The 15,732-nt window shown below is 47.3% G+C and overlaps 1 protein-coding gene across 6 annotated transcripts in view; it reads left to right on the top strand.

Moving 5' to 3' along the window:
* LOC116938839 (hyccin-like) overlaps nt 1-15,732 on the top strand; it is a 45,242-nt gene that overhangs the window by 12,562 nt on the left and 16,948 nt on the right. Inside the window, exons 1-3 of one of the 6 annotated variants that reach the window (XM_032946545.2) lie at nt 327-1,796; nt 11,372-11,522; nt 13,325-13,378. In XM_032946545.2, the coding sequence (XP_032802436.2) occupies nt 13,328-13,378 (51 nt within the window). In that variant the 5' untranslated portion in view covers nt 327-1,796; nt 11,372-11,522; nt 13,325-13,327. The other 5 variants (XM_076054572.1, XM_076054561.1, XM_032946549.2 and 2 more) reach the window with 5 other exon arrangements.

The following is a 15,732-nucleotide window of genomic DNA, read 5'->3' as shown; positions in this document are numbered from 1 at the left end:
CTGAGCACGCTTGGCGTGGAAGCCGTCGGGGAGCTTTGTGAGGCTTCACTGCCCTTGGGGTGAGCTCAGATGTCGCTCCGGTCAGGGCCAGGGGCCAGTCGGCAGCCAAAAGTAAACAAGAAAAGCGATTTGTGTTGTTCTTCTTTGGTTCTTTCGGTAAAGTCACGTGGAATGAGAATAAAATAATTGTTTACTTAGTCTACGTGACTTTACCGAAAGAACCAAAGAAGATGAATCCTTGCAGTCACGAAAGCTTTAAATCGAAAAATGTGTTGTTGTTGTTGTTGTTGGGATTCGGTAAAAAAAAAACACAATCTTGATTTGAAGCTTTCGTGACTGCAGGAATCTCTTTGGTTCTTTCGGTAAAGTCGCGTAGATAGAAAATTAATAGATCACGACGTTTCGATCGCAACACAAGCAACCGTCATCAGGTGAAACAAACAGCAGGAGAACTGCTGACGTATCTTCGTGACTTTACCGAAAGAACCAAACCTAACACGATATTTCAAGAGCCACAGTGCATGTGAATACGTGACGGTGGGTCCTTAATAACTAACGTGTCACGAAGCAGCCCTTAAAAGAGCCACCGCACGCGTCTCTGGAGCAGCAGGTTTGCCGACCCTCTGGCTTCGGGCAAAGGTGTATCTCTGAAAGTCACCTTTGTGTGTTTTGTTTATTATTTTAATACGACGCCTATTTACCCAAGAAAGTCTCGGTGAGTCTCAATAATTTTTCAGGAGGGCCCTGCCAAGGTTTGGCAGTAGGGGGGAGGGGGCTACATTGCTGCCTTGTCATCACAATTGAGCCATTTTGAGGACTGTAGTTCCGTGTCTGTGATGCATAGCTCGTTCGTGAGAGCTTTGCGTGAAAAGAATGATAGCGCCAACGCCAACTATTCAAACGTTTTATTATTATTATACGATGGGGCGTCACTATTTTCCAAGTCATGGGTGGCATCTGCTTTTACATAGGGTGTGATATTGCACACGCAGGAGTTCCCACTTGCGCATGAAGGCTGGGAATGACAACTGACCGGTTTGACTAAACCCTCAAAGTGGGTTTGTGTTTGCCACGTCCACAACCTCTGCATCACGTGCCTGGCAGCGAGCAGCCGGCTGAACTTTAGCTCCCAGAGCCGAGGGGCTGCGCCAACTCTGCTTGTTTGCTTAACAGTGCACCTCTCATTGAGTGACAAACTCCGAGGGCAACGTGTGTGCCCCAAGTGTGAGTGTAGCCTCCGTGCTCCGAGTGTAACCTCCGTGCCCCGAGTGGAGCCTCCGTGCCCCGAGTGGAGCCTCCGTGCTCCGTGTGTAGCCTCCGTGCTCCGAGTGTAACCTCCGTGCTCAGAGTGTAACCTCCGTGCCCCGAGTGTAGCCTCCGTGCTCCGAGTGTAACCTCCGTGCTCCGTGTGTAGCCTCCGTGCTCCGTGTGTAACCTCCGTGCTCTGAGTGTAGCCTCCGTGATCCGAGTGTAGCCTCCGTGCTCCGAGTGTAGCCTCCGTGCTCCGAGTGTAACCTCCGTGCTCCGTGTGTAGCCTCCGTGCTCCGAGTGTCATCTCCGTGCCCCGAGTGCAGCCTCCGTGCGCCGTGTGGAGCCTCCGAGTGAGTGTAGCCTCCGTGCTCCGAGTGTAGCCTCCGTGCTCCGGGCGCGTGTCGCCTCCCGGCAACGCACGCGAGGGAGGAACCGCCGTGAATCTCACGAGCACCGCGATTCATACGCGGGCGGGGAGGAGGGTTACATTCAGATCACGTACCGGCAATACTTCGCCTCTCTTGGAAAAACGACGTTGGTTACAAGTAAGTGTTTCCCCTGTTGATATTTATTAACACGTGAAAATAAATGCAGTCACGTCTCATCTGAGTTTGAACACGATATATACCTGATATGAATGCTATCTATATTTTCCCAGGCTACACTCGAGCATTTTTGTTGATCCATTACCTATGTATCTGATTTGTCCAATCTAATGGGATACATCAGCTGTACCATGTGTGCCTATTGTGATACGCACACGTAGTCACACAGATGTTTGCTCTGTAAATCTTCGGTAAAAGATTAAGGTACAGCGCTGCAATTTCTTGCCTCATGCCCATGCCAGAAGAAGGGGCCTCCACTAGCTAGAGCTCTAGAGAGCCGCTCCACCCCAGCGGGTATTTGGTTTACTATTCCACACTGTCTGGGTATCTTGGATAAAGGTTGAAAGTGTCCCCACTCTATCCCTCCGCACACACACGACCTGCCGACGGACTCGCTGTGGTGAAACCGTTGATATTACTGGGTGGGGGGGAAGGGTGATTTAAGAAACTTGCCCATCGCCCTATTCGGATCAGCGTGCACGTTCAACACCGCTTAAGAATTGCTGGAATCCTCTCGTGGCAATTGTGGCCCAACCACCGATGGGTAAGCCTTCGCTACAGTTATCATTAGAATGTTGTCTGTGTTGGGAATGAAGAGGGGGGTCATCACTATGGGTGTAATGCCACCCCCGAGTACTTGAATTTCCACAACTTAGGGCGGCTGTGATTCAGTTCAGGAACCATTTGCAGTGTTTTTTTGTCTTTGACATTGTTGTGAACGTAGTCGCCTCGATGTTTTCTTGTTCATGTTTTTGTTTGTTGCGGTTGCACCCGATTTAAGAGCCGAATGGCTCACAGGGCTATACCAAATAAATGAACTATGAACTATCACTTGATTCCTTTACGTACAAGGCATGCAAATAAAATATCATACGATTCAAAGCGAAAACTTGGCAGTATCCTGACAAGAGTCTTGAGACTCCGGGAGGCTTTCCGGGGTTAACAAGCAGAATAATAATCTAGGATTGAAGCTTTCGTGACTGCAGGAATTACTATTCTCATTGGTTCTTTCGGTAAAGTCACGTATGTAGAAATAAAATAAATATAAATCACGACGTTTCGAACGCAACACAAGCGCTCGTCCTCAGGTGAAAATGGCGTGAACCACACAGCGAGGGAACACACAGAGGGACATCACACACAGAGCACACACAGAACGGCAAACTAAAGGGAGGCAACTAATGTCTCATGAGTTTAACCAATATAACACTCGTAATTCCTGTAAAAACAAACTCTGCCACACCTTGTGCGTAAAAATTACTTTAAAAAAACAAACCTTGAATTTTAATTGCCTCTAAGATATCACCTGAGGTCTATCAATTGGCGAGACAGTAAACCCGAGCTGGATGGCCATGTCTACCCGAGTCACAGGGCTCATTACTCAAGCTGGGGGGAACATCTTGTGTCCTGCAAGCTCTGGCAAAGCCGCATATCTGTCTCTGTTACCAAGATAGAAAATATCCATACTGCGGACAACCTTGCCAATTTGTAAATCTGGTCCAAAGCGTCTCCATGACCGTAGGCTTTCAGGGCGGTCTTCAAGATTCATTAGCCGCCATCGTGAACCAAATTTACATTTTGATTTAAAGCTTTCGTGACTGCAGGGATTCATATTCTTGGTTCTTTCGATAAAGTCACGTAGAAGGGAAACAATAAAATAATACAAATATAAAGCAATAAATTTGAAAAAGTGGCGCCACTTTTTTCAAATTTTCTTGCTGTAGTTTTCACACCTGATGATGATTGCTTCTGTTGCAGTTGAAATGTCGTGAGAATTTATTGTTTTATATTTTTATTATTTTATTGTTTCCCTTCTATGTGACTTTTCCGAAAGAACCAAGAATACAAATTCACATTGTCACATTCTGCCCACGGCCTACCTGATTTCCCAGAAGTAGACGCCATATCAGGAAAACCAATTTCACACGCAATCGGTGACTTACGTTACATCTCACATCTCAAACGTCCGAAGGGCACCCCCAGAGGCAGCAATCCCTGTGTCCACAAGGTGACTCAGCGGCTGGCCTGCACCGTCGGCATTAGTCCGCCAGTAGGGGGTGACTCATTATTTGTAGGTGTGATCCCAATTGAGTTATTTGCACACAATTGCTTACTCGTTCGATGTCATGGGATCTTTAACGTCCATTGTGGAGTACACTGCGCGTATGTACGGCTCATACACCTGCCGGATTCGACCTGCACAACCTCTGCAGTTACCATGATTGCCCAGAACTACACGTTATCATGGTGTCTTCACTTGTTTTCATACCACGAACAAGTAGTTTCAGAAAGTAAATACCTTTAAAACCAGAGTATGTAACGTCTGTACGTCACTGCAGATTCCTCGAGCAACGCAAGACCGTGTTTAGGATTCTCTTGATTTAGTGTAAATGGCGGAGGCTCCAACAGCATAACTAAAGCATCTTATCGAAGCTTGACTTCAAGCTTTCGTGACTGAAAGATCCCAAAGAGTACATTTTATCGAAGATCGTTCGAACTGTCGGATTAACTTCTCAGCTGAGCTGCTGGCTCCCTCTTTCACTCGGTTATCAGTCATTGTTGCTTTGCCACACTTTGCCCCTTAGTTTGCTTCATACGCACAGCCAGATTCACAAACCGGACATTGTTTTGTGGTGCGAAAATACAATTGGTCTTCTTTTAAATTTGCCTGTATTTGGCTGCCTGGATTAGAACCCAGAATCTCAGAGGTGCCAGCTCAGCACCCTGACCTCTGAGCCTCCCGGCCACCTCTGAGGGATTAACGCCACTTAATTTTAAAGTGCCACGGTGGCGAGATGTTAACTTCCTTGCCTGGTGTACAGGAGGTCGTGCGTTTCATCCCGACCCTGACACCTGCTGTTATTTGAAGTTTGCATGTTCTCCCCGAAGTAGCGTGGATTTTTTTCCGTGTTTAGTGTATTTGGCTGCTTTAAATGCCCACATGATAAGCCACTTCTGAAAAAGAGCTATATCTCTCAGTGGGCCTTACCTGGTAAAATAAAATAAAAAGTAACTGTCACCCGTTCTCGCTCGCGCGTGAGCAGCTGTCCCGCTGTGCAGGGTGCTGTGAAAGGCAGCCAATGTGAGCCGGCCGTGTGGCTGTGTGGGGCGATGATAGCACGCGTGCAGGGGCTGGATATGAGTTGAATCGCAACTATGGATCCATGTTCTATACCAGTGGTTCTTAACCTGGGTTCGATCGAACCCCAGGGGTTCGGTGAGTCGATCTCAGGGGTTCGGCAGAGCCCCCGCCACGGAGGTCCGGACACACTTGAATAATTGTGTAAATTTGTGATGACACACACGGCCCGCTTGGCCATCACTGGCTGCAGATGATCATGCTACACTGCTTGGCCAATCAGCGCTGCGGGGAATTTAGTGCGTACTCAGTAGTCAACGTGTGACTGTTGTCGTACGTCGTGTGATTTCTTTAATATTTTATCCATACTAACTATGTCGGGCAAAAGAAGAAAGTGGTCGGACGAATATGTACAACATGGATTCTCATGTATTACGGAACGTGATGGGAGTGAGCGTCCTATCTGCATGATTTGCAATGCCAAGTTGAGCAACTCTAGTCTTGCACCGGCAAAACTAAAGGAACACTTCTTGAAGCTGCATGGAGACGGGGAATACAAGAACACAACACGTGCTGAATTCAGGGTGAAGAGAGCCAGATTCGATGAAAGGGCCACTCTGCCTGCTCTTGGATTTGTACCTGTTAACAAACCGATCCTGACAGCATCGTACGAAGTTGCTTACCTGATCGCAAAGCAGGGCAAGCCACACACCATTGGTGAAACACTTGTGAAACCAGCTGCATTAAAGATGGCGAATCTGATACTCGGAACAGCGGCCAAAGGTAAATTATCCCAAATTCCCCTTTCAAATGACACCGTCAGTGACAGAATAGAAGACATGAGTAAAGACATCTTGGCTCAAGTAGTCGCGGATCTGATTTCAAGCCCGGCAAAATTCAGCCTTCAACTCGACGAAACCACAGACGTTTCTGATCTAAGCCAGCTTGCTGTTTTTGTACGCTATGTGAAAGACGACATGATAAAAGAAGAGTTTTTATTTTGTAAGCCTCTTACAACAACAACGAAGGCAGCCGATGTGAAGAAGCTTGTGGATGACTTCTTCAGAGACAACAATCTTTCATGGGATATGGTTTCTGCAGTTTGTACGGACGGAGCTCCAGTCATGCTGGGAAGAAAGTCTGGTTTTGGTGCGCTAGTAAAGGCCGATGCACCACACATCATTGTGACGCATTGTATTCTGCACAGGCATGCGTTGGCAACAAAAACCTTACCTCCAAAAATGGCAGAAGTATTAAAAACTGTGGTGGAATGTGTGAACTATGTGCGAAAAAGTGCTCTGAGGCACCGCATCTTCAGTGAGCTGTGTAAAGAAATGGGCTCTGAATTTGAGGTACTTCTGCTCCATTCTAATATTCGGTGGTTATCCCGGGGACAGGTGCTGAATCGTGTTTTTGCCATGCGTGTGGAATTAGCCCTGTTTTTGCAAGAGCACCAACACTGCCATGCAGATTGCTTCAAAAATCCTGAGTTCATTCTCATTTTAACGTACATGGCTGATATATTCGCAGCTCTCAATCATCTCAATCAGCAGATGCAGGGTGGTGGAGTCAATATCATGGAAGCAGAAGAACACCTGAAGGCTTTTCAAAAAAAGCTACCGTTATGGAAACGACGAACAGAGAACAATAACTTCGCAAACTTCCCGCTTCTGGACGACTGTGCAAGTAAGATCGAAGATGTGTCTGGAATCGGAGATATTTCTGTATCCACGGAACTGAAGCAAACAATTGCCACGCACTTAGATGAGCTTGCAAAGTCTCTCGACGGATATTTCCCTACAAGAGAGTCATATCCAGCATGGGTGAGACAGCCGTTCACGTTTGCTGTTGAAACAGCAGATGTCAATGATGAATTCCTCGACGAAATCATTGAAATTCAGCAGAGCCAGGTTCAACAGCAACTCTTCAGAACAACAACGCTCTCAACGTTTTGGTGTCGACAAATGAACAAGTATCCAGTTATTGTTAAGAAAGCCCTGGATTTTTTTATACCATTTGTTACAACATATCTTTGTGAGCAATCCTTTTCGAGGATGCTGGACATAAAAACGAAGAAAAGGAACAGACTTTGCTGTGAAAATGACATGAGAGTGGCACTTGCCAAGGTGAAGCCACGCATATCTGAACTGATCTCTCAAAGGCAACAGCAGAAGTCACATTGATTTCCAGGTATGTAATTTGTTGTGAGTTTATGCATTGTGTTGGTTTTATTCTTTGAACAAGGTAATGTTCATGCACGGCTCATTTTGTGTACCAGTAAAAAACATATCTATGTCTTGAATTTGAAAAAAATCACATTTTATTTTTCACTAAAGAGGGGTTCGGTGAATGCGCATATGAAACTGGTGGGGTTCGGTACCTCCAACAAGGTTAAGAACCACTGTTCTATACTCTTTGGTTCTATTGGGTAAAGTCACGTACCTACGTGACTTTACTCAATAGAACCAAAGAGTATGGATCCTAGCAGTCATGAAAGCTTTAAATCTAGTATGGATCCATGTCCCAGTTGTGAAGCCAGCTACTGACAGCGTGAACCCCTCTCCTGTACTCGGAGAATGCTTTCAGTGGACACGAGTGTACACAGAGACCCATAGACTCACACAGAGACTCGCAGACTCTCACAGAGACAAAGACTCGCAGAGACCCATAGACTCCGCATCGAGACTCACACTCGCACAGAGACACGTAATCACACAGAACAACACAGACACGCACAGAGACCTACAGACTCGCACAAAAACCTGCAAACTCCCATAGACTCATAAACTCACAACAGAGACCCATAGACACACAGATATATTCACATAGATGTATTCGCACCTCCGATGAGCACGGTTGGCTACATACAGTGCAAAGCTAACATTCTCTCCTACGAAAATTCCGATCGACTGGAAATGTGTGCAGACTGAGACACAATGTTAAATAATATACAATATATAATCAGATGAAATATTCAGGCTGCATGGTGACACGGTGTGATGGGTGGGGGGGGAAGCCATTATTATAAATGTTGTTTTACGAGACCGCATACTGTGCAGCAAGGATTGTTGGCCATCAGCTGGAGGTGTGCCGAAGCATCATCCTTGGGTGCATCGAGTGAAGGCCCAAGCTTAGAGTGCGTGCCTGCAGTTGTATTGGTGAAGATGGTTTTTTGTTCTTATTCTTCTTCTGTTTCTAAACGTGTTGAATTGCCACGGTGCTCGCAACAGCTCTGGGCACCGTGTGCGGCGCATTATGTGGTCGGTCATTTATTCAATTGGAATATTGATCAAGCTTGTGAACTGTTTTCAATGTATTTCTGTCCAGCAGTTGTCTTGTGTTGTAATTCCTGCGCGGTTGGGTTTTTCCCTCCCGATTTCTATTTGCTTCCTTGTCTTGCTTGTTTTTTTACGTTTTTGTTTCCATCTTTTCAGTGACACGGGTCACTTGCTCGGAATCGGAATCAGTCACTCACTCTTGCAAACGAGGCTCTCTCTCTCTCTCTCCTGGTCTCTGCAGAGTTCTCAACCTAGTTAGGCAAAGTCAACTAAATTACGCATACACCTCATGCTGTTTTCATGAGCCCTTAAAGGGGAGAGGCTCGTACACAGTCCGTGCACTGCTTACAAACAACAAAGACAACTGCACACTCTCTTATTTAAGGCTGTTGGCTAAAATCAGGCTGCTGTGCTTATTCATAGCAGCTAAGAGCTGTCTCACCACGTCTGCTTTGCCTTGACAAATAGCGAAACCAAAGCCCAGAGGAATGCATTCACAGAGGCCATATATAGCTTGTTGTCCGTAAGTAAAGCTTGTTTACACGTTTTCAGAGTCAAAATATATACAAACGTGTTCTGTCTTCATATACTGTGGCTAAATTGAATGTAATGATTAAGGAAAGCAGCTCGGGTGTTGTTATCGGGCAGAAACGGTTGACCATACCACATCATCATGGCATGGCCGCTGACTTAAGCACTTTTGTAAGAAACTGTACCAGTTCTGTTTTGAAGTTGTTGGAAACCCTCCCCCCACCTCCGGCAGACAGATGTTAACTACCTCGCCTGGTATACAGGAGGTCGAGGGTTTGATCCCGACTATGACAGCCTGTAATATTTGGAGTTTGTATTGTTCTCCCCGTGGTCGTGTGGATTTTTCTCTGGGTCCTCCGATTTTTCGCTGCACGTTTAGAAACAACGTGCGTTTAGAGTATTCGGCTGCAATAAATTTCCACGTGATATGCCACTTTGTTGAGCTATCTTTTGTGACCAGGTCGCTCCTGAAAAAGAGCTGTATAGCTCAGTGGGCCTTACCTGGTAAAATAAAAAAGTAGCTTAGTTTAATGTAACATTTTTATTCTATATACTTATCTCAGATGTTCTGAAGACTCAGCTCCTGGCGAGGGTTCCCATCTGCGAGGTGCGCGTGTTTGCAGGCTGTAACGAGAGGCATTAAAAAAGGCATCACCGCTTAATCTTGTACCGAACACTTGCGTCACGGTGGCGTCAAGTGAAAGACTAGCTCGTTCCCTGTCAGCTGAGTAAGCCTACTTGTGTTTTTTGCATACGCTCATTTATCCAGGAAAGCCTCTCATAGCTTTACGAAAATAAAAAGTATACTGTGGGTCTCAAAACTCTTTTTCAGGAGGGACCTGGCAAGTTTTTTTTGTTTTGCAGTAGCCGAGAAATGTTTCTGCTGTGTGTAATCTCAATTGAGTAATTTGCAGGTGCATTTTCAGCATTGTGACCTTTGGTCAATACCAGTTACATTACATATACACGTTTTAATCGGTGGGAGGAAACCGGAGAATCTGTAGCGGAGGGGAGAACAGACAGACTCCATGCAGAAATGGTGCCCTTTTCGGGAATCGAACCCAGGTGCTATTTGCCGCGGGGTAAGTGTTACGACCGCACTCCCAGCCCTGTCCGCCCACAACGTTTAAGCAGTTCCTCCTTGCACAGCAAACTGACGAGAGACAGAGGCCACAACTTGCTGCCACATTTCACCGAGAGGGCACTTTCCGCGCAGTTGAGCGTTTCGGACACTGGCCCGTTCGATCATGCCAAGCATGCCGCCCCCTTGACGGAGAACGTGCGATGGGGGATCTATTTTGGGACGCGCGCAATTGAGAACACGCGCGCAAGCATGCAGGCAGGCAGGCAGGCTGCCCACTCCAATTGGCCGCACGGAGAGTGCGATGCACCCGGTGCCGCCCGCTTGCCGAGTTGTCGGCAGAGCCTCAGCGGCACGGACGCTCCATGCGGGCGCGTGTCAAGGCCTAACCACCCGCCCTCCTCTGGCCACGCCGGCACAGAGAAGTCCACCGTCTTTTTCAAAGTACAGTAATCACGTTGAGGTCGCGTGACCCAACTTCGAATTTGAACTCGTGGAGTGTTTGTGTGTGTGAGACGCTGTTCAAGTAACATCCATGGCAGAACTTCAAAGACACACCGCCTTGCCGTGCGCTTATCTGTCGACTTTACGTGCGCGCAGACCTTATAAGGACTTGTTTGTAAGGTTTGTTGAACGTTTTTTTGTTGTTTGGAAAGGCTTTGCTCGGCTTCAGAGTACCCAGCCCGGAGAGTAATGCGTGAGCAGCTTGACCCGGCAAGAGCCGGTTGAGAAACTTCACGTCTTTTCCTTGGAGACGTGAGAAAGCGCTGTTTGTCGCATGGGGGCGGTTAATGACATTTGTTGCTAATTTGAAAATAGGCCAATTTTAGAAAATTACATCATGGAGCGTGCAAAGGGTTCAATTTGCTGCGCGGATTAAATAGCGCGCTGTGCAGCGCGGCTCCGTGGTAGCAACGCCGCCTCTGCGTCGCGTAGAAGCGACCACCGTGTTGCAAAATGTATCGGCGATTTCGATAGGCGGAATGGGATATGACGGCCTAACAGCTCGAGTCTAGACGGTGCAATTGTGGGGATGCTTAATTCCTCTCTGGTACGTGTGTGCGTTGAACTTCTTTTGGCACCGTATTTAGCCAAGCGTGCCAGTCGGAGGTGCGGTATTCCCAGGTCCTTCACACCAAACCGCGCTGAACCCACGTGGAGCTGCGTGCATTCACACTCGCCTCGTCCTCACAGCCGTCGCGAGACGCGCAGCGTGCCACATGTAGTGTTTGTGCCATGCCGTGTGGCACGCACCGCTGCGGTTACGATGAATTCCGCAATCGAGGGCCCGCTTCAGGAACGCCGCCTCGGTTCGGTGCAGTGCGATGATGAGCTCATTGTTGTCCCATAACAATGGAGACGGGGCGATGTGCCCAGCCCCGGTCGTTCACGCGGGTAAGAGTCCCGGGGACTGTGGCAGTCCTCCACAGGTGACGCACCTACGGGCTACATTTCCAAAACAGTCTGCAGAGTGTTAACGCCTCTCTCGTAGCGGTCACATTAAGTCGAGCAGCGCTGGGAATAGCACGATCCTTCCCTTTCGCAGCCTCGTGACGCCGAGCGAGCTGCACACTTCTCCTGAGCTGCTGCTGCTGCTGCCGCCGCCGCACCCGCTGGTCCTGTGCAGCTGCACGAGCAGCTGAGAGCCCGCAGCGTTCCTCCTCCGCCGTGTGGCTCTGCCGGGCCGCTCGCAGGTGGTAAGGCGTTGCCCGGAAACACAAAGCCACACGCCAGGCTTGATGACCGGATGACTCTGGGGCATCCCAACGAGTTCCGGGCATGGATTTCCAAGCCGTATTTTGTGACTTAAACAAGTTTTAATTTTCATGGGTTCTTCTTCTTATATGTGATCACTTTATATGTATATAAAAAGGAAACGGTTTCATGTTGCTTCTTTCAATCTTAGGTATTTCAGGGCATGGCTTCCTCTCCCGGTCTCTCCTTTCCGTGCGTGAGTGAGGTGCCAGGTAGGGCAGCTGCAGCAGTTGCTCTGCTCTGTGGGATTCGCAGTGCGGTTGGCCAAGGACCGCCAGCTCTGCCCAGTTCCCTGTGCACGCGCAAACTCGGCAACGCATTCGGGCACCTTCCGTGCGTGCGGAGGTTGGGAAGCATTAAGCGTGCCATTTAACGTTTCTAATATGTTTGCTATCCAATGTGTGATCATAGTAAGCTGTGCATCACAACTCTCTTCACATTCCCAGTATTTTGTATACATGTATGTTTAACTTATTTTACACCGTATGTTGCCAACCGTTGCTAATCAGAGGTGCGGGAACTTGCAAAGTAAAATTGCTGTCCATCTGTTTGTCTGGTCTCAAGCATGGCTGTTGCCTGCAATGTCAGTTTAGTCTATTACTGCGTTCGTTTACTCGGGAGATCTGCGTTCAGTCTCAACTCTTTTTCAGGAGGGTCCTGCCAAGTTTTCTCAGTACGTTGGAGGGCGATATTGTTGCTGTGTGGTCCCAAACGAGTAGCTCGCAGGCGATTTTTCATTACAATCGGGACGTTTCACCAATACCAGTGACGTTGATCCATACAGGCGTCTGTGCTCTTTGGATTAGGCCTCCACCTACTGGTTTCACGTCGAGAATTCTACTGCTGCGTGGAGGCGGTCAGGAAGTCAGAACCAGATTATTTATTTCTCACTGGAGGAATCCGATGAGCTTTAAAGCTCTTTTTAAAAAGATGCCCAGTAGGGACGGATCAGAACGTTCCAACAATAAACAACAAACATGATAGAAGTGCAATGTATGGGAAAAGGAAACAAATCACACAAAAAAGTGTCACGTTGACAAAAGACAAATAATTCACTACTTTAGCCCACCGGTGTGTTGAATTCGGTGTGTTGAATTCTGGCGAATTGCCCGATGATGCTGGATGTAATTATCAGCGAAACGTCGTACTCAAACTGTAAATGTTGTGGATTCACTCTTCAACACACCGGTGGGCTAAAGTAGTGAATTTTTTGTCTTTTGTCAACGTGACACTTTTTTTGCTGATTGGCCGTGTCGGGTGGTGGAGGGTTACGACACATTTATAAATAACGCGATCTAACCCAAAAACCTTTATTATGAATAAAATTGGTCGCGAAAGCCTACGTGTTAAAATCACACAAAAAACCACAAACAAAACTAAACTTTTTCTTTTACCAGGCAAGGCCCACTGAGTTATTGGCTTCTTTTTCAGAAACTACCTGGCCACAAATGATAGCTCAACGAAGTGGCTTATCGCGTGGAAATGTATCGTAGCCAAATAATCGAAACACATATTTCTAAATGCGGAGGGAACAAAACAAGGGTTACGTTCTGTAAGCTTTACGGAACATTTCCGTCTTGAGTTCTACTATGCCACAGAACTGGTTGAGAGAATTAAGAGATTATTCGGGGGACAGCCACCCGCAGTGAGTTCCAGGTAGAAGCGCCGCCTGGCGCCGCGTTCGCCACCGCTGCCGCCGCCGCCGCTGCTGGGTAATGTGGCTGTACGTGTGTGCTGTATGCAGGCCATGGAAGAAAAGGAAAAGGCGCTGGTGAAAAACTGGCTCTCTGAGTTCAAGGTGGGCAGCGTGAGAGAGAGAGACAGCCTCGGGAATAAGCCCCCTTGGCAAAAACTTAACACCCCCGACCATACTCCTTCGACACAGTCCCCATGTGCTGGAGAAGAGCTGAGCGGAGCACAGCTGTTGGGATTCAGCTCATCATTGAAATCCCACTTCAGGGACGAGCTGCCCCGTTGAAATCCTCATTGCTCGGAAAATAAAACATCATGTGGGTGAGCGCCGCCTGGAGGTGATCAGAGGCTGTACATTTGTGTGGCGTAAATGTCGTGTAATTGGGCACATTGTGTCGAGTGTTTATATTGCATTCGTGGGTGCCGGACTGGTGTGACGTTTGCTACGGTTCACGGACGTTTGCGGCGCCACTAAGTGCCAGGGTCATTATGTGGTTTTGTTCCCCATGCTTTTCCTACCATTTTGGTTGCTGCACTGCATTTGGAAGCGTGGATGCCGTTGGAATGTCAGGCCGGTCCCATGCAGGGGAAAGTTATGCAAGGCCCTCCACTTGTGTGCAGGTCACCACCGCAAACGACACTCTGATCCCTTTGTCTCTTGAGTTCTCACCCCGGTTAAACAAGGGGCTGGGAATACTGAGGACAGGTGAATTCCACATGTCAAAACCTCACAAGCTGGGAAGAGGAAATGGGTCCTTTGGAGGCTTTGCCTTGTTTGACTTCCTCAACGAATGTCTTCTAACGTGTTCTTGCTTTTTGTAAATATTTGTGTAGCTTAAACTGGAGAAAATAAAACATCTCCAAAGGCAATTGTTCTCTGCGTTATGTGCCCTTTGTAAACACCGGCACACGCAAGCATCAGTCGTACAGTGAGGGAAAAAAGTATTTGATCTCCTGTTGATTTTGTACGTTTGCTCACTGGCAAAGAAATGATCAGTCTATAATTTTAATGGTAGGTTTATTTGAACAGTGAGAGACAGAATAACAACAAAAAAATCCAGAAAAACGCATGTCAAAAATGTTAGAAATTGATTTGCATTTTAATGAGGGAAATAAGTATTTGACCTCTCAATCAGAAAGATTTCTGGCTCCCAGGTGTCTTTTATACTCACTTTAAGAGCACACTCTTAAAGGGAGTGCTCCTAATCTCAGTTTGTTACCTGTATAAAAGGCACCTGTCCACAGAAGCAATCAATCAATCATATTCCAAACTCTCCACCATGGCCAAAACCAAAGAGCTCTCCAAGGATGCCAGGGACGAGATTGTAGACCTACACAAGGCTGGAATGGGCTACTAGACCATTGCCAAGCAGCTTGGTGAGAAGGTGACAACAGTTGGTGCGATTATTCGCAAATGGAAGAAACACAAAAGAACTGTCAATCTCCCTCGGCCTGGGGCTCCATGCAAGATCTCACCTCGTGGAGTTGCAATGATCATGAGAACGGTGAGGAATCAGCCCACAACTACACAGGATCTTGTCAATGATCTCAAGGTAGCTGGGACCATATTCACCAAGAAAACAATTGGTAACACACTACGCCGTGAAGGACTGAAATCCTGCAGTGCCCGCAAGGTCCCCCTGCTCATGAAAGCACATATACATACCCGTCTAAAGTTTGCCAATGAACATCTGAATGATTCAGAGGACAACTGGGTGAAAGTGTTGTGATCAGATGAGACCAAAATGGAGCTATATTCATATTCTTAGCTCTTTCGGTAAAGTCACGTTGAAGGGAAACAAAATAATAAAATATATATAAAACAATGAAAAATATACAAAATGGAGCTCTTTGGCATCAACTCAACTCGCCGTGTTTGGAGGAGGAGGAATGCTGCCTATGACCCCAAGAACACCATCCCCACCGTCAAACATGGAGGTGGAAACATTATGCTTTGGGGGTGTTTTTCTGCTAAGGGGACAGGACAACTTCACCGCATCAAAGGGACGATGGACGCGGCCATGTACCATCAAATCTTGGGTGAGAACCTCCTTCCCTCAGCCAGGGCATTGAAAATGGGTCGTTGATACCTGTTCCAGCATGACAATGACCCAAAACACACGGCCAAGGCAACAAAGGAGTGGCTCAAGAAGAAGCACATGAAGGTCCTGGAGTGGCCTAGCCAGTCTCCAGACCTTAATCCCATAGAAAATCTGTGGAGTGAGCTGAAGGTTCGAGTTGCCAAACGTCAGCCTCGAAACCTTAATGACTTGGACAAGATCTGCAAAGAGGAGTGGGACAAAATCCCTCCTGAGATGTGTGCAAACCTGGTGGCCAACTACAAGAAACGTTTGACCTCTGTGATTGCCAACAAGGGTTTTGCCACCAAGTACTAAGTCATGTTTGGCAGAGGGGTCAAATACTTATTTCCCTCATTAAAATGCAAATCAATTTATAACA

This window comes from Petromyzon marinus, chromosome 4, assembly GCF_048934315.1.
Source record: "Petromyzon marinus isolate PM22_M1 ecotype Great Lakes invasive population chromosome 4, UKy_Petmar_22M1.pri1.0, whole genome shotgun sequence".
NCBI classification, from domain to species: domain Eukaryota; kingdom Metazoa; phylum Chordata; class Hyperoartia; order Petromyzontiformes; family Petromyzontidae; genus Petromyzon; species Petromyzon marinus.
Note: the sequence above shows the minus strand (reverse complement) of the source record. Positions and strands in the feature narration are given on the sequence as shown.